The sequence below is a fragment of the Barbatula barbatula genome, assembly GCF_947034865.1.
Source record: "Barbatula barbatula genome assembly, chromosome: 7".
Taxonomy (NCBI): Eukaryota; Metazoa; Chordata; class Actinopteri; order Cypriniformes; family Nemacheilidae; genus Barbatula; species Barbatula barbatula.
The window spans coordinates 4,817,924-4,842,315 of NC_136770.1; the positions used below are offsets into that span (position 1 = coordinate 4,817,924).

Sequence of the window (24,392 nt, forward strand, 5' to 3'; positions counted from 1 at the left end):
TATGGATAAATTGTTGTTTGTCGTGAAATTTCTTTATAATAGAGTCGTTTCTCTTCATTTGACAGATGGACATTACGCATATGCCCTCGAGCCCAGATCTTGTTCATGCGCAAAAGAAATGAATCTTTAGCATGCTTTCCTACAGCGAATTATTCAAATCTGTACATTTAATTTGATGGATGACCTGAACCACTCTAACAGCTGCTAAATGGTGTATTTGAAATGTAGCCTATAGGCCTATGTTTTATTTAGACCTTTTTTCGAAAATGCGAAAGTCTGCTTCTTAAAATTATTGTTGTTTTATTATTTAAAAAAATACATTATTGTTGTTCGTTTTAAAGGACAGAAGATAAATAGTTGCTTGGTATTAAGCGCAGGATTAAAATCTATATTTAATTGGCACAAATAAGAAATGTGCAAATTTGCAGTTGTTAATGAATTTCAATCAATTGTGTACTGGCACAATAATACAAAACAATTCGTAACAGCATGTATTATGTTGTTTACGATTACAGATTTTTCGTGCAATCGAGTTTAAGCAATCCATATATAATGTAGTTTGGATAAGTTTTCGTCTAAAAGTCAGGATAACCTTTGAGAAATAAAATATTACATAAAACACTTTCGAAATTAAATGATTCTGTATTAATACAAATAAATGATGTATATGCGTGATTTATTTCAACACCTCTGTATAGTTTATTCAGGTGGTGGGATTGTTTTCCATCCAGTGAATTGAATCTATGGGTTATATGACCACCATCAATTGATGGGGATATTGATATAAAACATCTGAACAAAAAATCCACATGGCAAGAGAGGGTAAATAATAATTATTTGGGCATGTCTTTAACAGTGGGACGCCATGCAGCACTACGGGGTGAACGGTTACTCTCTGCACGCCATGAACTCTCTAAGCGCCATGTACAACCTGCATCAACAGGCCGCACAACATGCGCAGCACGCACCAGACTACCGGCCCTCGGTGCACGCGCTCACCCTTGCGGAAAGGCTGGCAGGTGAGGCTTCCATCCCACCCTTTGTAAACTATTTTGCAAATTCACGTCTTAGCTAACCAAATAATGCTAGTAAATTACAGTTAAGCCTATTGATTATATTTTTCAGTTAGTTAAAAAAGTGGAAAAGGGTGGCCTAACGTGTATTATAATTTTCGCTTTACGCATTTACTAGTATAAATAAAAAAAGACAAAAATTAATGAGTGGATAATTATAAAATAATGTTTTGTCATCTTCAATGGGGGCACATTTGTAGACATCATCCTGGAGGCACGCTATGGCTCTCAGCACAGAAAACAGCGTCGCAGCCGCACTGCCTTCACCGCGCAACAGCTTGAAGCGCTGGAGAAGACTTTCCAAAAAACGCACTACCCCGATGTGGTTATGCGCGAAAGACTGGCCATGTGCACCAACTTACCCGAAGCTCGTGTCCAGGTGAGTTCACAACTAGTAGTTTAGACTACAGAAATTCAGTAGGCCTACCTCAGAGATGACGTATTTTGCAAACCCCGGAAGCGAGTTAGCATTTTAGGACTTCCGGTTCCATCGCGCCAAAGTTGTCAGAGACTTGGTGGTGGTGAGGTTAATATCGAGCAACCTTAATAAGTCTAGTCGGTTTATAGCATCATGTTAGCTTTTTTACTTCTATCGAGTACATTTCGACTTCAAAAGCAACAAATGTTGTCTTAATTTGAAAATATTAGCTTGATAGACGAAACGTGTAAACATCATAAACCTTTGTTAATCACAGAGCTTATTTTTTGCAATCTTCCAAATGTCTTTCGGAAAAAATGCTATGCTTTTCGGTCGAGAGAACCAACACGGCGCTTACTTCATGGTTAGCCTACATAAATATGTCATCTCTGAGGTACTGGATTGCCCAAACCATAAAAACGTCTCTAGTTTTTTACAAAATTGTTTGTCTTGTGAAAGTATCCCAAATGTGTCTTTTCACAGGTATGGTTTAAAAACAGACGTGCAAAGTTCCGCAAGAAGCAACGTAGCCTGCAGAAAGAGCAGCTTCAAAGGTTGAAAGACGCTGGGGAGGAAGGCTCTCTAGAGGAAGGAAATGAAGAAGCCCCAACTGCTGAGTCTCAAGCCCCGCCTTCTCAATCAGATGGGAGTGCCCCCACATGTCCACCTCCTTGTGAACTGAGTGAAGAGGTGAATGTCACTTCACCGGAACAGTCAGGGGCGGAGTCTGGGACTGAGGACTTGACTGACAGAGAGGATGAATCTCTGTCCTTCCACAATGAAACGAAAGAGGAGGGCCCCCCCATGATGATAGACAACAGTTCACCCAATAGTTGCAAGCCAGTTAGCCCCAAATCAGGTACACTACCATTCTTTCACAAGACTCAAAAGGTTGTAATTGAGATGAGGATGAATAAATTAGTTATGAATAAAAAATGTTGGGTACACTGTAAAAATGTAATTTTACAGAATTTTACTGTTATTTTTCCATGTTCAATTTCCAAAAACTGTAATTTTATTGTACGTTTTTGATAGATTTTTCACATATTTTTGGAATACGTTCGAAAACAGTTAAATTACACAAAAGACTGCAAATTTACAATAAAAACATGGAAATCATGTAATTTTACAAGAAAAACGTGTTTTTACAGTATATTTCTGGCGCTCCAGCTGCCAGAAAATATTTTTTTTACAGGATTTTTTTACAGACTACTTAAAATACAGTCAAAAACGTCAAATTACAGACAAAGACCACAAATGTTCAAGAAAAATTCAGGCTTTTTACAGTGTCCTTTTAAAAAAATCTTTAAAATGTAACATACAAATATATGCAATTCTTCCTCTCCCCAGATGTGCCGCTCAGTTCTCCAGCTCTGCCGTCATCTAGTGGCATCAGAACGGCTCAGTCCAATTCCTACGCATCGTCCCCTCTCAGCCTGTTTCGTCTGCAGGAACAGTTTCGCCAGCACATGGCCGCCACCAACAATCTCATGCACTATCCTGCCTTCGACATGACCACGCCATCCACCTTACCCTACCTGAACATGACCTCTCCACTCGGATCGCTACCCTGTCAGTCCTACTACCAGTCTCTGTCTCAAGCCCAGCAGATGTGGAGCAGTCCTCTGTTGCAGGGCTCCGGGGGTTTGCCAGCCCTAAACAGCAAAACTACAAGCATTGAAAATCTGCGTCTGAGGGCGAAGCAGCATGCCGCCTCACTCGGCTTGGACACGCTACCAAACTGACCTGTGGAAACGCACAGATTTGTGCCATCGCTGTGGCAGAAAAACAATGTGTATGTGAACGTCTTGTATTTGGGAACTACATCATATCGGCCTGGATGAACTGGAGCATTATCATATTGTAGCATGGACGATTGGAGATGTTTGGACTACGGGTCGGGTTGTGATTGTTGTTATAAGAAAAAACATTCGAGAATAATGTTGGTCTGCATGGCAGGGGTATTGGACCCTTTTAACACTCTTGGCTTTGCACTTCGAAACAAAAAAAGAGCACATGAGTGTCTCCAGTTCATTTCTCTCTGTAAATAATCTCGTTCAGGTCCACCGCCCCATTAAGAAGGTTAAATATCCAGTTTGTCTATTTGAAGAGATGTTTAAATGGAAAGTGAAGCACATGAATGCAAAAGACAGCAGATTCAGAAATACTTGGATCCCTTCTCTTTGAATCCTGCCATGAGTTTTGTTGTTAGAATCTATTGGAAATCTCTGAATTGTTTAAATAAATGTGAATAATTTATCTGCTAAAATAAAAGTGAAAAAATCGTGTACTGAATGTGTAACAGTTATAAACAAAATTTTTGTGTTTCAATCTTGAGTATTTATTAATATTATTATAATTCTTAACACACATGCATTTTATTACATAGTTACTTTTTTAAGTTAAATTTTAGAGATGCACCAATATATCGGCTAATAATTGGTATTGGTGTATAAAAGCAAATTTTCACACTATCGGCTATCGGCTGGTCGGCTGGTCAGAGCATAAGAAAGTCCTGTCAATCACAAGAAAATGCAATGAATTTCTGCCCTGTATGTAGAAAATGTTAAGAAACAGTTTTATGTTCAATATTAATATATCAATTCATAACAATTCATCAGAAAGTTAAGAAATAGATTTAAACTTTATCTGCATCAGCCAATGAAATATCTGCTAGGTGTCAATGGAGAAATTTTGTATTGGTGCATCTCTACGTTTTGAAAAGCAACACTATTAAAACGTGACAAGTTTGCAACACGTAATGAAATGTTTCCAGCACATGTTCCCGTTTCTGGCTTAATTTGTTTTTCAAAATACGCCTCTTGATAACTGATCCAGTGAAGTGCTTTTAACAAAACGGCAGAAAACAGGTCCATCATCCACATCACTCTCCGTGAGATGGTCACCACCCACCTGTCAGAGGTTTGGCAGGTCTGAGACAGAATTCTGCTGTAAATAGATTATTGCAGGTCAGGATACCAGTGGATTAAATCTAGGAAGAACAGAGGAACGGAATGAAAACACACCATATTCAGTCTTGCATTAACAAGCCTTTATATTCCTATATTTAAGTGCTTTTAAAAAGATGGATTTGGTTGAACATTCCAGACAGAAATGTGAGGAATGAAAAGATGTGATGACAAAGAATTGGTTGTCTTTGTGGTGGTGATGAGTCAAGATCCAAAATATGGGTTGCAGGTCTGTTTTAATAGGGTAACAGACAGAAGCGAATAAACAATTGGCTAATTTGCCAAATTACAGAATGCATAACCATATAATCATGAATAGGTACTTGTGGACTTTTATAGGGACATCAAAAGCCATGCGTCCACTCAAATGTGGGTTTTTTTGGTCAAATATTAATCTGGAATTTAGGAGGAGCTAACAGAATTAAACAGATCCTATTATGAATTGGCATGAACAAAGGTTCCAGTAGCTTAGTGTGTAGAACATTGCACTGTATCATTAGACAAAGTGTGAGTTTGATCCCAGGAAATACACACTGATTTTAAAGCAGGTGTGAACTTAATGCACTTGTAAATCAGATAAAAATGCATGACTTTTTGGTTGGTTTTGTCAGTATTTTGTTTAAAACATCCCAGCATTTTCAAGTATATAGGACACTACATGATTATTTGTAACAAGCATAAATGTGGTTTGTACTAACTAAAACATGTACTGAAATATTACTGAAAATTCAGTTCAAACATTTAGAAAACAAACACAAACTATAAAGATGATAAATAACTCTCAGGCCTACACGCCGATGCATTTCAATATTAATACATTTCAGTGTCTAATTTTAAAGGTGCAATATGTGATAAATGCAATATAACATTTCTTCAGAGGTGTATAAAGACCTTACATAATGAAGCGTTATGTTTTTATAACATTAGAATGAGCTATTTCTATTTGTTAACAGTGTGGGTCCCCATACATGGAACTTCTAATGATATAAATGTGAATGATTATATTTTCATATAATAAAATTAATGTAAATGACTAAAACAAGACCTCAAATTGCTGCTGCCTTTGTTTGTGTTGATACGAGTAAAAACACAGTTTGTGTGTGTGTGTTGTTAAACTGTTGAGGTCCTCTGGAACTCTTTGATGTTTATCAGGATTGCACACTGTTATAGGGATTTTCCAACTTGACAGATGCTTAAATATATGGCAGTGGTTAAAGAATGCCGGCAAGAGGATTAGGATCATATTCTGGCTGTGGCTGTCAGTTCATCAATGGGCTCAGGTTCCATTGACAGCACTCCTTTGCAGCACGGCTAAGGCCTTTGGAGAAACAATAAAGGAGTGTGAAAAAGACCTGTTTGAATGATATGGTGTGATATTTGTTCTAACCTTGCTGGATGTGCTCAATTATCTTTGTTTATTCATTTGAGTTTTAAATCAATATACACAAATAAAAATGTCCAAATGTAACAACTTCTGCATAACATTCACTTTAGGGGTTCTCTCTTCGAGCAAAGACAACAGAAGAAACCAGTCAGCAGAAACTCGTCAGGGGTTTAAACACGATTTCCCATAATTCCACTCGACACGATTCGCACGCGAAAACTCTGCAAAGTAGAACACAGTCTTAACCTTCAATCTGACCCACCCGATAACTCACTCTGCCAGCCCCAGCGAAACAATACTTCCACAATACCTCTGGACTTTTGATGTGGTGGAGTTGTATAATTCCAGGATTTACTGACAGTCGAGGATATGCTAAATCCTCCTCTGCTCTTCCTGAAAGTGGATGAGACAGACTCGGCAAAGACCGGCTCTCTTTTCCGCCTTCGACTTGGCGGGTAATCCCGATACGCGCTGTCTGCATTTTTACTGTATGTGTTTAAGCGCATTTGCACAGCATTTATCTACCCAATGTAAACCAATTTGGCTATAAGGACCTTGGGGCGAGCTCACCGCAGCGGGGAAGAAAGAAAACTCAAACGTTGCAGATGCGTGGTGGGGTGGTGACGTAGGGGGTCTACAGCCAAAAGAGAAAAGAATAAAGGGTGGAAATGGTTCAGGAGAAAGAAGAATCTTGTCCAGGGGCCATACGCTTCCCGATTGTGGAGTAAGAAGTTGAAAGCCGCCAAAACCTGAATCACTGGACTGTTGAATCGCAGAAATCTTCAAAATCATCGTTATTCCATAATACAGCTGTACAAGCCTCCCCAGACAGACTTTTCCATAGAAGCTTCGTGCATGTCTGAAGACAACATTTTTATATTTACTGAAGTGTGACGCGTGCCCTTGAAAAACTCAAAGTTGGTATGGGTGGTTGCGCATATTCCGACCTCCTGGCATATTCTGATCCCTAGATAGAACTGAGGTCCTTTGGTATAAGGTCTTGTGCCCACTAGAGCATTATTAAGTGGCTGAAATGCTACTGAATATGCTTTGGTTGCTATGATAGAGAATATCTGCAAAGTTAATGTGTTGGTTGATGATTTTTCAGATAGTTGTTAATCAACAAATATGAATATTGTGGTACCATGCGAATATCATCTGGTACAGACTTGGATACTCAGAGAACAAAAATATTAACTTCAGCATTGTATATAGGATGTGCTGTATAGTATTTGTCCCACCTCCCAACTGTGATTGGCCATTTGAGTATAAGCAACATGTAAATCCATAAGGCAAACATTTAAAACAGTATTAATAGTGCTGTTGCCCTAAAAGCAGAGTTCACCTTCACAAAAAAAAAATCATATTTGGAACGTTTTGACAATAATTTTGGGACAATGAGTCCTTTAAGAGAGCATTTTTTTTTTCACCTTCCCTATGCGAGAGTTTTAACGGCATACTGTCTCCTCAATACAAGTGATGTATTTCTTGATTACATTTCCACACTCAGGATTAGAGTTCTGGATCATTTCAACAATGGAACAAGAATGAGAATAATGAAATGAGACGAAATCAAAATGTCCCTAATGGGCCTCCATCCTAGATGACTAATGTAAATGAACAAACATAAATCCCAAACTAATATTTACATTTGGCTGCTGGTGATGGCGTCATGTGTCATTAACTCCAGCTACAGCTTTCTGAAGTCATTATTTCAGGTGCAGAAAATAAACATGACAACGTAGGAACAGCGACACTCAAAAGCGGAAAATGGTTTTCAAACTAAGCTGTGAAATATTCAATTCCAGTTTCAATTTATTTCAGATTGTAAACAGTTGTGTACATCGATGTATGCAAACAATCACACTTATTCATATTTTCACGTTTTATAATTATTGTAAACTCATCAAACAATGCAGTGACACAAACGTAACGATGAGAATTATATCGTGACTAAAAACATAAGACGAATAATCATTTTGTCCTTTACTTTACTTTTTTTGTCATTTTATTAAGCAGGTCTTGAGGTCTCACGCTGGGATGCTTTTTAAAACGTATAAAACACTTTCTGTGCTGGGCTGCTATAGACTGCCTTGTCTTGATTATATAGCACAAAATCACCCATTCGTATTAAACATCAACATCATGTTTGTATTAAATAAAAGTTTAGTTTTTGTAATCTTTTAAACTAATATTTGCATATTTTTGTCTATAAAACTAATTTCTGACATTTAAGCATACACCGTTATCAAAAAGTCTATAAAGTAATTTATTCAAACGTAAATGTAGTTACTGCATGTAGTTAGCTATTGCATGTTCATTTTATTTTCACATTCAACAGTCACACCAAACACCAAATCACAAGGATCAGATCATCCCAAATCCATCATTATTATTAAGGAATTAACTGGGGGCCCAAGATGGATCCAGAAGGGCCGCAGGATTTGTGGGTGGGGGGTTTGTGCCATTTTATAACCACCAACCAGTATTGTATATTGGGGCGCAAAGCGATGCACTCTACACAAAAAAGTTTTAGAAGCACTGAGGCAGACAATGAACTGCTTTTCAGTCTCTAATGTCGTCTGGTGTGTTTGTTATTGGCTGTGAGCTGCTCTACTTCTCTCATGAAACGTAGACACACTTCATCCTGCCATGGCAAAGACACGCACTGCACTGCCACAGGAAGACCCACACCACCTTCCACTGCCTGAAACACACACAAACACACACACACAATGAGGACATCTCATAGACTATTTATTTCAATTTAGACCATAATATTCCCGATCACCGAAAACCAAACCAAGCTAAATACAACTAGCTATTTTATCCCAAACATGTTCAAACTAACAGCTATATTATCTACTAAATTAAACTGTTCATCGTTTCACATCGAATATTTACATATTTTATGTCTGTGAGATGGATGTTTTGACTAAATCTCAAGGAAAAATAATGAGTTCAGCATGATATTCAAAATAATTTGCAAATAAAACCCAAGATAATTAAGAGTAATATGGACACAGCAGACATAATAAACATAATATGATGATACCTATACACAAGTGCTTTAAACTTTATAGGCCCTAAATATGTCAGTCTTCCTGGTCCCATTTTGTAATTGTGAATATGCTGCCTCCTGTTGGACACCTCCAGACACAACAATGAGCACGTTTCTCTTTCAGCACGTTGAATTATTACAGAACAATGCACTTCATTAACATACATAAATTTTTATGCAACACCAATGCTAAACCAATCTCTGGGAAAACTTGCCTTTACAAAGAGTTTGTCCCACATATCACCAAAGCAACCCTTGTACTGTTTAAGCTGCTCTTCGTCCTCTTCTGTCACTGTGGAGACGGTCACAGCCCCCGCTGGGAAATTCAGCAGGTTGAAAAGGCCGGTGTTACTCAGAACACCTTCACCAGAGGAAAAGAAACAGAGAGGTTCATCAGAGGGATTTTGAACTATAAAACAGCAACAAAAAATGATTTCATGAACCCAATACTGCACAGGTCTGGACAGAATGTGAAACGCTGAACTCTATCAAACACTTGAAACTTTGCATTACAGCACTGCTAAATGAATAAGCAAATTCTATCATCCTGTTGTCATTTAAAATGTGTATATAAGACTTTTTTCTGCATAAGAGAAGATATTTTGAGAAATGGCTCATCGGTTATCTCTGCCTGAGTAAATCTGTTTGAGCAAGATAAGATAAGACTGTCTCATTAACCTAAAATCACAAATGGTTAGGAGCAATCTGTGTTGTAAACTAACAGTAGTGTAAGGCCACATCCACACGAATACAGAGCTTTCCTCTGATCTTTTTTTCCATTTCACAGCCGATTCAAAATGATGTAGTACACACGCCAAATCTGTATGTGGCGCTGTAATTCTGCCACAGAGATGCACTAAAAACTGAGAAGATTTGGAGCATGCGCATAAACTTTGCGGGCTGGGATGATGACATCATCTTTTAAAAAATATACTATCGGCTGCTCACACGACAATGCAAGGGTGGCTTTTTTATTTTATTTATCCCCACTGAGACCTGGTTTAAAATAATTGTGGTTTCAGGCTCCCAAACACCTGATCTTTGTGGATGAAACACGGATACGATACAAAATCTTTACTGAACTGGTGAGTTTGCCACAGAAGAAGAAATTGTAGGCTGGTCCAAGCATAGGGTACAGCAGAACATCTAGATTTAGTCTTCTCCATTCTGCTCCCACCTCATGAATGTAATCCTGCAAATTATTTATATTTTTTAAAGAAATATGTTTCTGTTGGTCTCACTTGTTAACTTAGAACACACACAGAGGTAAGCTTTACACAGTAATACAGTACACAAAGCCTGGATGTCTGGTCTAACAGAGCTTATTGTGTAAATTTGCAATGGGTGTCTCTGAGCAACACCTTTCTGGTTTGTGGATAAACCGGTTGAACAGTTAATTACAGTTAAATCTTCAAGCTAAAAAGTGACACTAGATCTTAAGCTTACAGACGGCTTGAATGGCAACAACCGCTTATGTAGTTTAATACAATTAATATACAATAAATTAAACATAAAATAAATTGTTTTATCATAACCAAACACAGACTATAAGTTAACTTCGGGCCAGGTGCGTGCGTCCGATTAAACGTCTATAAAGCAAATGGACATTTAGCAACAGCTGAGTAAAGTTACGTCATCAGAGGAAAAGTTTCTAATAACAGTAACTCATAACAAGACAATAACATGAAACTAGACTACCTCAACTTTTGCATGTTGTTCCCATAATTCTGATATTGACCTTTGAAAAGGAAGAAAAAGATTGTTAATAAGCTTAATAAGTAGGCAAATCTCTCTGCTAATCCCCACAAAGTTAATAAATCCCCCGTCAGTCATTTACAGAACCATGTTTACATTGCGCAACAGAAACGTGTATTTGTCAACAATTACTGCTGACTAACTTGAAAAACATGTTCTTTAGTTTGAAAACAGCTGGTAGATATACAAAAGTGATTGTATTATTAACAAGTCTATTAATAAGTTTTAACTCATGTGGTGTTCCTTTTAAAAAAGGTGGTACTTGAACTGAAAAGAACAACTGGTCTAAAGCAATAAGAATTCATGGAACAATAAATGTTTTGTAATGTAGCTCACCTCACTCCACAGAGTGAATTCAAGGCTGCAGACATCCGTGGAAACTGGCGACAGAGTAACATACAAACAAAATGACAGATTAAACAGATTAGAGAGAATGTTTTTGCAAATAGACAGCGAAACGCAAAAAAAGAGGCTGGAAATGATTTAAACTCACAATAGGCTTTAGAATAACGGAAAGAAACTTCTTGACAAACTTTGGGAGCCTGTATGGTGCTATCTGAGGTCCAAGTGTTGGGTCAATATGCCCCCCTTCCCTGAAATTACAAACACATCATGAATCTCCATAAAAAAACTCAATCAGCATAGACGCTTTTAAAGTGACAACATAAACAAACGTTACTGCGCATGCGTCCATTTAACTAGAGATCCGGGGGACATTCACAAACAATAGAGTTCCTGGGGTGTCTGATTATTTCTGATAACAAGCGAAAGAAACCGAAACAATAATTTAAAAATAAACGTTACTTGGCTAAACTTGTCTCTCCAATATCTTGAATTTAGACTGCGATACCAAGCTCAACCGCTAGATGTCAATGTACCATACGGTTTATTTAAATGTATCACAATTACAGGACCCATTCAACAAATTGTTTATTTAATAAAAGAAATATACAACCAAATTTAACAAATCGTTTATTTAATATAATTATTATACAATAATATAATAATACGAATGAATATTAACATAAATTAAATCAAATATAAATTATGGTATTATTAAGTTAACTGCAGTCCCGGCGCGCGCCAATGAAACGGTCTATAAAATACACAGATCTCTAGAATTCTTGATTCTGATTGGTCGGTTACATTCAACTTCATCATTACAAGTCTGGATATCCCTAACCCGTATGTAACAGGTATTCTGTCACCTTATTACCCCGCACGCCCGTAACACATTTCACATCAGATGACATGACTAACAATTCACAAAAGATATTGGGATTGTGAAATGCAATGTGTGTGATGTAAATGTGTTGATAAAAGACTCACAAGTGTTTGAGGAGGGTCGCACCTTCATCAGCTAGAATTCCTTTCACAATCATATCATACACGGTGTTGAAGACCCGTGGAAGTTTGAACGGGACCAGCTGAAGGGTGGAGGACACATCACAACATCAGACCATAGTGAATCTCTAAGGCAAATTAAAGGTTCACCCAAAAATGAGTTTCTTTCTTTATTGACTCACCCTCAAGTTCCCATCCTGTATTTACTTCTTTGTTCTGTTGACCACAAAGAAAACTATTTGGAAGTATGTTTGTAACCAAACAGTTCTGGGGCACTACTGACAACCCCAGTAGGAATAAAAAACGATTATGGTAGTCAATGGTGCCCCAGAACTGTTTGGTTTCCCACATTCTTTAAAATATATATTTTTGTGTTCAACGAAACAAAGAATTGGATACTGGTTTGGAAGAACTTCGAGGGGGAGTAAACAAAGACATAAATTATTTGTATTGCCCCTTGGATGTCCGCCAGTTAATGAATATTAAATATAAGAGGAACAGTAAAGGTTAGGTCATTGTAATGGCCCTAATATGTGTTTGTGGGGGGGGGGGTATTTTTGTAAATAGAAAGAGTGCATGTGGTCATGATTTATGAAAACTTTATTGTTAAACTGCAAAAATAAATCACGGTCAGTAGTCCTTTCTGGGACATTCTGCCATCAATTTTCTTCCATGGAAGGATATGTAGGCACGTCGTCCATCTTTATTTTAGTCTTTGGTTATAGACTGCAGCTTTAATAATGCATCAGAGAATTAAACATGTTTAGCTGTGTGTACCGTGTGCCCTGCTTTCTCAAGGAGGTCCTTGGTCTCTCTGAAGGCCCTGACCATACTTGGAGACGGCTGAAAGTAATCGTCTGTTTCAAAATAACCAATCCTCAGGGGCTCTGAGCTCTCATACACCTGGTTAATTAGTGAAAAGAAATTGCATTCACATTACAGTTTACCTACACAGATCTACAAGATTGGCTTCTGATTTACTAGATGTTGTTCGGGACCTTGCGGTTGAATGGTATTGGAGGGACAGTGGGGTCCAAGGTGAACATGTCATCACAGAGCAGCGCCTGCATAAAGAGTGCCAAGCTCTCAACATCCCTCGCCAAGGGGCCGATCGACGACAACACTACACATTAACACAAAACCGTGATGCAATAAAACATTGATGCAAATTAATTAAGTTTATGATGACTGGGTAAAGTCCAGTACCTGATTTCTGGCCTCTGGCACAAGAACTGGCTCCACGCAAACTAGATAGATTTGAAAGAAATCAGCCAGGAAATAAAAGCATAAATTTGTAAAATGTTTTATATATATATATATATATATATAACAGATTTAAGAAAAGAACCTTATCCTGTTTGATGTGGGCTTAAGCCCACAAATCCCACAAAAGGCTGCTGGGATCCGAACGCTCCCTGCAATGTCAGTCCCCAGACCCAGGATGGACCCGCCTCCACCAATCAGAGCCCCTTCTCCTCCGGATGAACCTCCACAGGTCTTCTGAAGGTTGCAGGGGTTCTTAGTTTGTCCATAAATGGGGTTACTGCAGTCATAGCTAAAGTGGGTTGAAAAAGGCGGTTTGGGCAGGGTACAGTTTATTTTATAGTGTATTTTACAATTCGCATCTTATCAGAGCAGCTGTCCAGAAAAAAATGGTTAACAAACATTTAACAAATATAGCCCAAATATAAAAAAGAGACCATTCCAAATGTTTATTTAATCACCATTTCTAGATGTATTGTGGCCCTTGCAGTGTCTATGAATTTCAACAAAATGAAACCTCAGGAATGACATAGTCATCAAACAGCAATGTGAAAGACTGACAGTATTGCAAGACACAGGAAAAAAAATCGAGGTCAAACAAAAACAAACTTCTTAGCTTCTCATAAAAACACGTGTATGTTATTGTTGCATTGTTTGAAAGTGAATATGAACTTTAGTATGAAGTATTTTCACCTGTTTCTCCAGTTTGCTTCAAACAAAAGCAAATAGAAATAATATTTGAATTAGAAATTTGGGAGATATAATATTGATATACTGTAATTGAGATATAATATTATTATTGTAATGTGTAAGCAGGCAGGAAAACTGGGAGAGGATCCAAATACTTGACAAACAAAATGAGAAAAACAGGTCTCTCTCTCAACAGGTATTGTTCGAACTTTTGTTGAAACTAGTAACTTGGCATTAGCACCTATTGTATTATTGCTCCCTGAACTCTTTGTAAGTTGCTTTGGATAAAAGCGTCTGCTTAATGACTAAATGTAAATGTGATGTAAATGCAGTAAAAAGGGTACTTTTTACGAGACATACAATTAAGTAACATTAACCATTTCTGGACTGGAATTGCCGGTTTCAAGTTAATTGTAAGAGTAACCTGAGAATAAGTAATGTGTGACATGCTGGTATCAGGTAAATACAGTCAACATGGGTTCTGAACAACATTCAGAACTGAATTAAGAATGTACTTTAGTAAAAGAGTAATGGAAATGCAAATGATTATCATTGTAACAATATGAGTTAAATATTTTTTATAAAAGTTTTTGCATGTTGAATCTTTACTCAAGCTCCAAAATTTTAACAAAATCTGATGATGCGTGTGGCTTGCAAACTGAAGCTCAACTTTGGAAAGAAATCTTAAATACATTAGGCAATAAGAAATATTAAATTCTGTAAAACTGGAGAAGAAATCAACTGTCATTAAAAGTTTAATGACTGTGGAGCGCAGGTGTTTCATGTCAATTTTATGACCGGTTGTAAAATCACACTTTACGTTTGCCAGCACAGGATGAGGAGTTTTATCTTAAAATCATGCTTACGGTTTCAAATCCAGCTGCTCTTACATAATGTCAGCATTTATATCACTTGTTGCATTGTAACGGGATCATTTGCTATTAATACTCACATAAAACCTTTTTGGATGACCTTTGCACTTCTTGAGACATCTGATATGTGAAGAACACAGGTCTTAACAAACCACACTTAAAGGTTTCTCACTGTTTTTAATACCAGTGGCATTCAGGTTATATTTGAGTCAAAACTAAAGTAGAAAACTTTAGTATTTACTCTAAGTAAATATTTTACTTAGAGAAAATTAAAAGATATTAAAAAACCGCTTTGATTTATTTTATTGTAACATTATTATAAGGACAATTACTGACACTTTTTACCTTTATATTTTGTTTACAGTATTTATTTGGACTAATACTGTTACTTTAACCACAGTATGTTAGCCATTATGTCTGTTTTAGTAAATCCTGCCTTTTTCTGTGGTTCTTCTCTACTATTTGTTAATGTACTGCTACCTACATTAATGTATTTGACATCTTTTTCATCACTCGTGAATACTACAAAATGATGTGGTTGTTTACTCACTTCAGAAGACCCTGGGGCACATTTGTCTTGACAAAAGGAACGGCGCCCTGTCTCTTCAGCACAGCAACAACCACACTGTCCATAACAGCGGGCTGTTCCAACTTACAGAGAACTCCACACGTAGAGTCATGACCCTGCATGCACAAACAGGAACTTACACACACTGCAGACAGGAAGACCGATCACACCTGTACACAGTTATTTTGGATTTACCTTATAGCCTAGATTTTCCTTGATGCTGATTGGTACGCCGTACAGAAGGCCATTCTTATGAGTGTCAATATTTTTAAGCTGCTCCACGGCACCCATCAGAATCTCGGTGTTGCAATTCAGTTTGTCGTTCACCTGCAGAGCCTTTGGAGGACAACACACATCAGCACCGGTTTGTGACATGTTGGTTTCAGTCAGCATCAGAAAGGTTCAACAAACATTTTGCAGTAAATAATGACATCACTAAATAAACATAAACAGTATAAAAAAGCGGGGTCCAATAATGTAAGCCGCTATTGAATACGTCTTAATTTAATTTTTGAATGAAACTATTTTCATTCAAATTATTTTATCAGTGTACCAATATGACTGAAAAGTTGGAATTAAAAAAATACATGTCCCACGTTAACAAGCACTAGACACAGACATTTTTATTTGTTTTCCTACAATCCTCGAGGTATTTCCAGGTTATATACTTTTGAAATATATTTTAAATCCCAGCTTCTATGTAAGTGTTCACTTTGCAATAACCCGTAAGCAGTAACAGTGTATTGTAAAAGTGAATTATTGACTTGGTTTCATTGTTCGGTCGAGTAAAGCTCGAACACATTCAACAAATGCTGCTCTGTTATCAGGCTAGATAAGAGAGTCGATTTAACATTAGTTGCAAATGTATGAACCTGGACACAATTGTAAAGAAGTAACAACCTTTTCCATAAAGGCGTAAAGCACGGCATCTGGCTCCAGTGATCCATCCTTGAGTTTTCCAGTGAGATCAGGCAAAGACAGAGAGACTATGGAACTGCCCTGAAAGTCCGGGTTCTGGGAAATTACAAAAATGCATTTTAGAAATATGATTTTTATTTTGGAAGAAAGTTTTTCAGAGTTAAAAACAATTATGATTTCACCTAAACACATACCTAAAAATTGTCAATAGGAATCTTACTTTTGATTATAAATACAAGTTATCCATATTCATATATTTTATTCACAATAACAACATGTAGTGTGATCAGACATGATTCATGGTTTAACCAGATAAGGATTTAATCAGAGATCACATTCACAGGAAAAAGTAAACTAGACCGACCAGAACAAATAGGAAACTAATCGCATATGTCCAAACACTTTGAAAGATTTTGTGAATAAAAATATACCGTCTTTTTAAATTGCTGAACAGCTTGTTGAGCGTCATGAAATGACTTGTCTCGTCTTTGCAGTGCCTTCAGTATTTTCTTCTGAATTTTCCGATTGTTGATGCTTTTCTTGATTAATATTATCGCACCTCCGACGCAAAGTGTGGCTGTTAATGCTAATCTCCAGTCTGTGTTTATATCTGGATAAATCTGTTGTAAATTAAACATCCCCATAACTGTTCCTGGTCGCAACCGAGTTTAATATCACAATCCTCCGGGATCGACAGAAGAAACGCAAACTATGTCCGAAATAGCCCCCTATATTTGTGGGGATACAAATGTGTTGTGGTGTCCTAATTCATAGTGGACATTATTGAGTGCACTCATTCAAGCCCGTGATGTATCATCATAATAACGAGTACAACCGATGTACAACAACCGCTACCCGAGTGAAAATGACGTAGGACGGCAACGCCCCGACAGCTTCAATTTTCATTGGTTCGTGACAGTTAGGAACAGTTTATTGGTTGCGGCCAGTGTGACGCGTTGGAAGGGTTGAAACGAGGAAGTAGACAACAGCAGTAATAAACCACAACAATAAAAATAACAGAACGAAGGAGGATCTGGGGTGTATTCCAGAAAGATGGTTATGTGACATACCCGGGTAAGTTTAAGGTTAGTTAAGGTTAAGGCTAGTTAGCTGTAACCACGGCAACTCACTCTCTGAAGATAACCTGCAACGGAGTTATGTACCAGGGTTAGTTCATTTTAAGGAAACGTTACTAAACTTCAGGGGTTGTCTGCGCATGTGTGCGCTTTTAATGAGCGTCAAGTGGGCGTGGAAGCACGGATGACGTAAAGTGTATTATATAATGTAATTTGAGATTACATTTCCAATCAATCTTATGTTCACAAATGTACATTTTCCTGTAAAAAACCCTGTTTTACTTCATTCAAGCAAGAAACTGAACCTTATATTGATTCACTCCGATTTTTTATGAAGCAAAAAGCAATTAAAACATTGGAAATCTGTAAATGCTTTTAATATTTTCATGTAAATTAACAATAGCCCCCTAATGTGCAAATCTTTATTATATATATATATATATATATATATATATATATATATATATATATATATATATATATATATATATATATATATATATATATATATGTTGTATTTCATTGTATACACGAATGTTTGTAAAGAATTATTTCTGTTGTTAATACAAAAAAATGAAACTAAAAATACATATATATAAATAAATAAATAATTAAAAAAAGATTACATTTCCAATCTCAAGCATCGCATTCACACTTAGTTTATTGTCAATTTTATTATTTAGCCTTTTAAAACGATATAATCTTAAAATAAGTTAATGCAAGCTGTTATTGTTAAATAACATTGTATGTGTATTTATATTGAATACTGTATATACTTCGAACTAGGTTTATTAAAAAATCTACAAATATCACTGGATGAATATGCACACCTTACAATTTCCAACAGTCAAAGGATGCTAATAGTGGAATATTTTAACTGCAGAGCAATTGCATAGCATTACTTTTGTCTGCTTATTGGGCAATATTAGATGCTTTGGGTCAAGGATAGTTGTGGCCTAATGGTTAGAGAGCCAGATTTAAAACTGAAAGGTTCGAGTCCCAGACTGGCAGTATGGGGCGCCGTTTGTAAAATGAAATGTGTACCAAAAGCCTTCATATTTACCAACAAAACTACATACATTCCACTAGATTGACATAAATCATATAAATAATAAATAATGTGTCACTGTAAAAAACTACTTGTAAGTCGCTTTGGATAAAAGCGTCTGCCAAATGAATAAATGTAAATGTAATAAAAGTTGAATCATTTTTATTACATACTATAAAATATTAAAGGTACATTTAAATGTTTTATCTAAATCATTAATACAAATATAAATCGGTCAGTCAGTATGAAAACTCTTAAGTCTAAGTTTTTATGTATTTCTTATTTAAATGGCTTTTAAAGTTATAATAAGAATTGAAATATGTAAACAGTATTCCATAGGTGATCCCATTGGGGGTGACTTTATAAATCCTTGGAAACCTGCCAGCCTGGGATTCGAACTTGCAACATTTGAATTTGGCTGTCTAACAATTAGGCCACAATCTCATTAAGAAAATATTGGAGAAGAGTAATGATATACAATTGCTCAATAAATTGTTCAGCAGTTAAAATACTTCACTATTAACATACTGTGCGTTATCTGTTGGAAAATAATATAGGGAGATGTTTTAATAAACCTAATTAAAAGAATTTACACTATTCAATATAAATACACAAGGCCTTAGACACGTTTAACAAGACAAGCTTGTACTCTACATTATTTTATTTAAAGATAATTTCATTTTGAAAGGTTAAATTATTATAAAAGTTATAAAATTATAATATAATATATTATATCTGTTCTTCCACGCCCACTTGAGCAGGTTATCTTCAGAGAGTAAGTTGCTATGGTTACTAACATAGCCTGAAAGTTATCTCCGTTGTTGGAACCGAAAGTTGAGGTTATCAGCTAACTAACCCTTAAACCTACCCGGGTATGGTAAAGGCTGATCTCCATCTAGGAATCTGCATTTGACAGCAACTTCTCCTTCTGTTTAAATTGCTGGGGTCAAATTGTGTGGGGGTCAAAATGTTATTGGATTTTAGGTAACAGAAGAGTTAAATATGAGTAATGTGAAAAAACGTAAACAAATAAACGGGTGTAAAATGTTAAAGGAGATGTGTTCTCCGTCTTTTACGGATGTGTTATTTCCAAACAGCTATAGCACACTCACATGGCACACCAGAGTCCAAATTCCACTCCTGATTGAAGTATAAACCTTTATTTTTATTGAACAAGGATTGGCCTCTATAACACATTGGTAGATCTATTATTGTTGTCATGTTTTTAATAATTTTCAACACATATTATAAAATGATTATTTATAACAATAAATGATCAGTAATGGTTGGTGTAGATCTTTGTTGACAACTTAATTCCAAAAGAATAAACTGTTTATACTGTTGGAGCTACTAAAATGAGAATGTTTTGGCGACGTTATTGTGATTATTGTGCAATATTAACTGAAAACCATTAAATGGTCACGTGTAATTTGAAATTAGGTTAACATATTATATTGATTTAACAAACACAACATTTTTCTAATTAGGTAGTTGTACTGGGGAAAGAAAATTGTATGGGGTGTGTGCAGGGGGTCCATGAGTATGGTTTGAGATATGATGGAGTCCAGTACTTAAAAAAGTTTGAGAACCACTGTCCTAGAGCTCCAACTCTTAGACCATTTCCTGACTGAAACGGGAAGAGTTGAGTTGACTTCAGCTTTATGCTTGACAAGCTTTTACTCATACAGAAAAAAACTAAGGTTACAAATACACATTATGCCGTTCTATATGGTTTTATGTAAAAAGGGTTTATGCAATTAATGTTACAAAATAAGTTTGCGTTCGAAAGAGAAGTCAAGAAAATCAGCCAGGTTGAATTAATGTACAGCTCTATGTTTTATCGCATTTTAATGTTTAATATTGTATCCTACATGTTATATTGTCCATAAAGTATACTGTTGAGTTACGTCCGCGCAATTATAAAATAAGGTTGCCGTAAAATGTCCTTATTTCATATCATTATTCGAAAGCCCTTCACACTCCCGGTCAGCAGAGGGCAGCAAAACATACATTTAAGATGACGCCGCAAAACCGTGTTAGTTTCGCGAAATGATAGTTGTATCTTCTATATTCTGTATATTAAGGTATTGCTTTAATTAAAAAAACAGGCATGGACTAGACGATGGACGCATTTGACTTTTAAATTCAGCTCTGGTGGCTGAAAAAACTATCCGGAAGTCGGTGCGAGTGGAAGTGTCTCTTTTTGTAGGAACATCTATAACAATTCCAACTTCCGGAAAGTGTCACGCTGTCCTCCATCGGCGCATAACTCGGTCCACAGAGGGTCATTTCTAGAAAACTCCACTAAAATCATGGTTTTTGAAGACAAAATGATCACGAACGGAGAGCCAGAAGAGGTATATTGGCATATTGGGTTTTGCTGATAGATTTAACGTTAAATATGATATAGGATTAGGAAGTAGCCGCTTCACGTCGATTGCCGATCTGTAGCTTCGTCTTTGACCCGTATATATTATATATACACACAGTTTATGCATTATATAGGTACATATTTTATAATGTGGTTGTTTCAAATGTACATATTTTATGCTGTGGTTGTTTCAAATGTCACGGAAAATGTGAATGTGTTTTTGTCTTTTATGTTAAGAGACATCCATCCTTAAGATATATTATGTATAACCCTAAACATTAATTTAATCCTGTATGTACTTTGCTCTGTTCAGGAGGAGGAGGAGGAGGAGGAAGAAGATATGGTGGTATGGTTTATTTTATTACATTTTTTAAGTAAAGTGATGTTCTCAAATAACAAAGGATGGTTCCATACGCACATTGGTAAAATATTTATCAAATTGACCAGAACTTATCCTCCCCTTACCCCAGGTGTAGTGACCCTATTCAAAATTAATTGTCTTTTAAATAGGGCTGGGCGATTTTTCCGATTTTTTCGATAAATTCGAGTTTACGTTTTAACACGATTTAATGTTTGATAAGTCGAGACATCGAGATTTAAAAAAAAAGTTTATCATGCACATCCAATTAGATACGTTGGAAATACTTTTGAATACCACTTGATGGCGCGCTTGAACGCGTCTCAACCGCTCACTCAGTAAGAAATCAGTAACGTAGAAGTTAACGGCTAACATCATGGAGACGCCTGGCTCTTCGCATCAGGATGATCTTGTATCAAAGAAAGGTAGTAATGTTACTTCAGTGATTTGGAAATGGTTTGGATTTGAGAGGGCAGACGTCAAACAAACTTTCGTCAAATGCAAGATATGTCGAAAGTCAGTTGCAACCGGCAGTGGCAGCACAACTAATTTGTTTCAGCATTTGCGACAGAGACATTAGGCTGAATGGCTCGAATGCACAAAATTAAGAGATGAAAACAACACAGTCAGCCATCCAAAGACGACAGATACACATCGAAATGCACAACGCCAGGTTTCATTAGCGGCATCATTTTCCAACGCCATTCCATATGATAGAAAGTCACACCGATGGCAAGAAATAACAAATGCTGTGGCATTTCATATTGCAAAGGACATGGTTCATATGCTACACGCCGTTGATCCAAGATACAAGTTACCAAGCCGCAAACATTTTACAGAAGCCGCAATTCCCCGAATGTACACTGAAACACGCGAAAAAGTGTCGGAACAGCTTTATAGCGCATCTTTTTTTCCCACGACGACTGACCTGTGGAGTAGTCGTACTCTTCAGCCATACATGAGCCTCACTTTTTTTAATTAAACTATAGTTGCTTTTATTATTCAATCATATATTTTGCAAAGTTGTACTTCTACACCTTCTTGACCACTGTAAAGTACACTGAAAAAACAACTAGGCACAATAAAGAAATGTTTTAAAATACAAAAACTTTCCTTATTTATGTTTTTTTTCTAAATTACTAATAAAGAGAATGTTATTTCAGTACTTTATTGTTGTAGTTATGTTTTAACTTGACTAGTTAAGCAAAAACAAAAAAATCGAAATCGAAATCGTGAATCGGTCAAATGTTGAGAAAAAATCTAGATTAGATTTTTTTGCTAAATCGCCCAGCCCTACTTTTAAATGTATGATGCAGATGTTTAAGTTTAAGATACAGAGGTAAGGCATTGTGGTGGGCTTTTAATTATCATTAGCGTTTAGTTTGTCACATACTACGTCCACAATTGTGGAGTTATTGCTATTTGCTTGCAGATGGAATTGGGGATAGTCCACACACTACTATAAGAAGCACCAGCTTCCAACAAGCTCATACATTCAGTGTCATTGTTGTATATGAGCCTGTAATGAGTTAATAATATATTTGGTCAGTTTTTCCAAGAGTCACAAAATAGTATTAACGTGTTTTATTGTGGCCTGGGGGTTAGAGCGTTGGGCTTGTGATCAGAAGGTTGCTGGTTCTAATCTCAGTGCCAGCAGGTCAAGACTGAAGGGCCCTTGAGCAAGGCATCTTACCCCTGATTGCTCTGCAGTAATGTGACACTGTATAAAACTGCTTGTAAGTCGCTTTGGATAAAAGCGTCTGCCAAATGAATAAATGTAAATGTAATATGGTTTTCCCGCAGGACCCACTCGAGACAGTGAGGCAGAAGTGCGAGGAGACCGAACATTGTGTTCACGCTCGTGAGCGTCTGGAGGCCTGTGAGACACGGGTGGGCTCACGCTCCGAGACGACGGAAGATTGCACAGAGGAGCTGTTTGATTTCCTGCACGCTCGTGACCACTGTGTGAGTACTACTGCGTATGTGGGTCATGGGTTTTCAAGAGGTTTATATGATGCATGAAAATTTGAAGAAAGGATAATGTTACTTGAAAATTGAGTGGAGGGGTTGACTCGTAAAAGGCAAATGTGACCATTGTTGTACTACTATTTTTGTCATTTTGTTTTTGCAGGTGGCCCACAAAGTTTTTCAATCCATTAAATAAATGAAATGCTTCATGGATGGATGGATATTCGCTTATAAAACAGTGCTTTTATTTATAGACAAAATTCAACAGTTCACTGTAACCATCAGATCTTCAAGCTGTCCGTGCATCCAGATTGTGAATAAAATGTTAGTAAATGTGCTGTTTTAATCTCTTGTATTAAACTGAACAATGTTTTCTCTGTTGTGGAGATCAATAAAGAAGTGGCGTTGACACAGAATTTGGATTTATTGTGTGTCAAATAACGGTAATATTGTACTATTTTGTTACTAGTCATTGTAATCAATGAGGCGTATGGGAAATAATGCAAAATATTAGGTAATACGCATCCTGGGTTTGTTCTTGTGTCTCAAAGTAACAATAATTTCATAATGAATCAAATGTAGGCAAGTCTGTGTTGTTCTGGGCAATATCTGTGGTTATGGCATATATGTGTTTTTTGTCTTTCAAAACAAATGAAAAGCAGTTAGAATTGCTGTCAGAGTAAACAAAAGTAAGAAAATTACTTAACAACAGAGATTGTTCTCTTTGATCAGGTGGTCTGAATAATTGTGGCATACTTTTCATTGAAGTGTGATACATTATTGTCATAATTTAGTTTGTTTATTAAATGTCTACAGGGGCCAGAGTTATTATAGTTGTTTTTTCATTCATATTTTAATTAGCTTTTATTCTAATTGTATTGGTTTGTTTTATGTTGCTGTATAACATGTTTTTGTTTATTTTTGTGGCAACATTTCTATTTTTTTGTTTAGTAACGTTTTTCCAATAATGTTTAGGCCAATATTTTTTTTGATTTCGTTAAACATAATTTTAAATTAACTTGTCTTTTCTCAGTCCTCGCTTTTAAGCTAGACGCCTTGCTGTAGCGTTACGCCCATAGACATGCGAACGTCAACATAACGCCGCTAAATCAAAGTAAGACAATTAATAATGTCCAACTATTCATGCAATAAATGAATTTGTAAATGAAAATGTTTGTAACACAGATGGGAAACCACTGAAATCTATGGAGAAATGTAAATGTTATTGTGCTTTAATCCAGAAAAAGTCATGTCAG

At 36.5% G+C, this 24,392-nt stretch overlaps 3 protein-coding genes across 4 annotated transcripts; 2 read left to right on the forward strand and 1 right to left on the reverse strand.

The window, feature by feature from the left end:
- Positions 1-865: 865 nt before the first annotated feature.
- Positions 866-3,821, forward strand: dmbx1b (diencephalon/mesencephalon homeobox 1b; the record flags this gene model as incomplete). The annotated part of the gene is made up of 4 exons (XM_079461208.1): positions 866-1,019; positions 1,274-1,452; positions 1,975-2,350; positions 2,842-3,821. The coding sequence occupies 4 exons, from the start codon at positions 866-868 to the stop codon at positions 3,234-3,236; spliced, it is 1,104 nt and encodes a 367-aa protein (XP_079317334.1). The 3' UTR covers positions 3,237-3,821.
- A 3,820-nt stretch (positions 3,822-7,641) lies between these two features.
- Positions 7,642-17,189, reverse strand: faah (fatty acid amide hydrolase). Of its 2 annotated transcripts, none has more exons than XM_079459995.1 (15): positions 16,747-17,189; positions 16,298-16,411; positions 15,593-15,733; positions 15,380-15,513; positions 13,353-13,559; positions 13,211-13,251; positions 13,003-13,127; positions 12,782-12,907; positions 11,990-12,087; positions 11,154-11,253; positions 10,997-11,040; positions 10,604-10,643; positions 9,989-10,097; positions 9,121-9,266; positions 7,642-8,551 (listed from the first exon to the last, which is right to left on the reverse strand). In XM_079459995.1, the coding sequence occupies exons 1-15, from the start codon at positions 16,957-16,959 to the stop codon at positions 8,417-8,419; spliced, it is 1,773 nt and encodes a 590-aa protein (XP_079316121.1). In that variant the 5' UTR covers positions 16,960-17,189; the 3' UTR covers positions 7,642-8,416. The 2 variants fall into 2 exon arrangements, with proteins under 2 accessions (XP_079316121.1, XP_079316122.1); XM_079459996.1 differs by having other exon boundaries at positions 7,642-8,547; positions 9,117-9,266; positions 16,747-17,138.
- Positions 17,190-20,445: 3,256 nt separating this feature from the next.
- On the forward strand, positions 20,446-24,370 carry uqcrh (ubiquinol-cytochrome c reductase hinge protein). Its single transcript, XM_079459997.1, has 4 exons — positions 20,446-20,796; positions 21,124-21,156; positions 22,972-23,133; positions 23,300-24,370. The coding sequence occupies exons 1-4, from the start codon at positions 20,752-20,754 to the stop codon at positions 23,330-23,332; spliced, it is 273 nt and encodes a 90-aa protein (XP_079316123.1). The 5' UTR covers positions 20,446-20,751; the 3' UTR covers positions 23,333-24,370.
- The last annotated feature ends 22 nt before the right edge of the window (positions 24,371-24,392 follow it).

Excerpts from the sequence above, each read along its gene's own strand:
- faah (XM_079459995.1), bottom strand. The coding sequence starts at position 16,959 with ATGGGGATGTTTAATTTACAACAGATTTATCCAGATATAAACACAGAC. Across the intron at positions 13,252-13,352 it reads CCCACATCAAACAGGATAAG|TTTGCGTGGAGCCAGTTCTT; the intron begins GTTCTTTTCTTA and ends AAATCTATCTAG. Across the intron at positions 11,041-11,153 it reads CCGTTATTCTAAAGCCTATT|TTTCCACGGATGTCTGCAGC; the intron begins GTGAGTTTAAAT and ends CTCTGTCGCCAG.
- uqcrh (XM_079459997.1), top strand. The coding sequence starts at position 20,752 with ATGGTTTTTGAAGACAAAATGATCACGAACGGAGAGCCAGAAGAG. Across the intron at positions 21,157-22,971 it reads AGGAGGAAGAAGATATGGTG|GACCCACTCGAGACAGTGAG; the intron begins GTATGGTTTATT and ends GTTTTCCCGCAG. Across the intron at positions 23,134-23,299 it reads TGCACGCTCGTGACCACTGT|GTGGCCCACAAAGTTTTTCA; the intron begins GTGAGTACTACT and ends TTGTTTTTGCAG.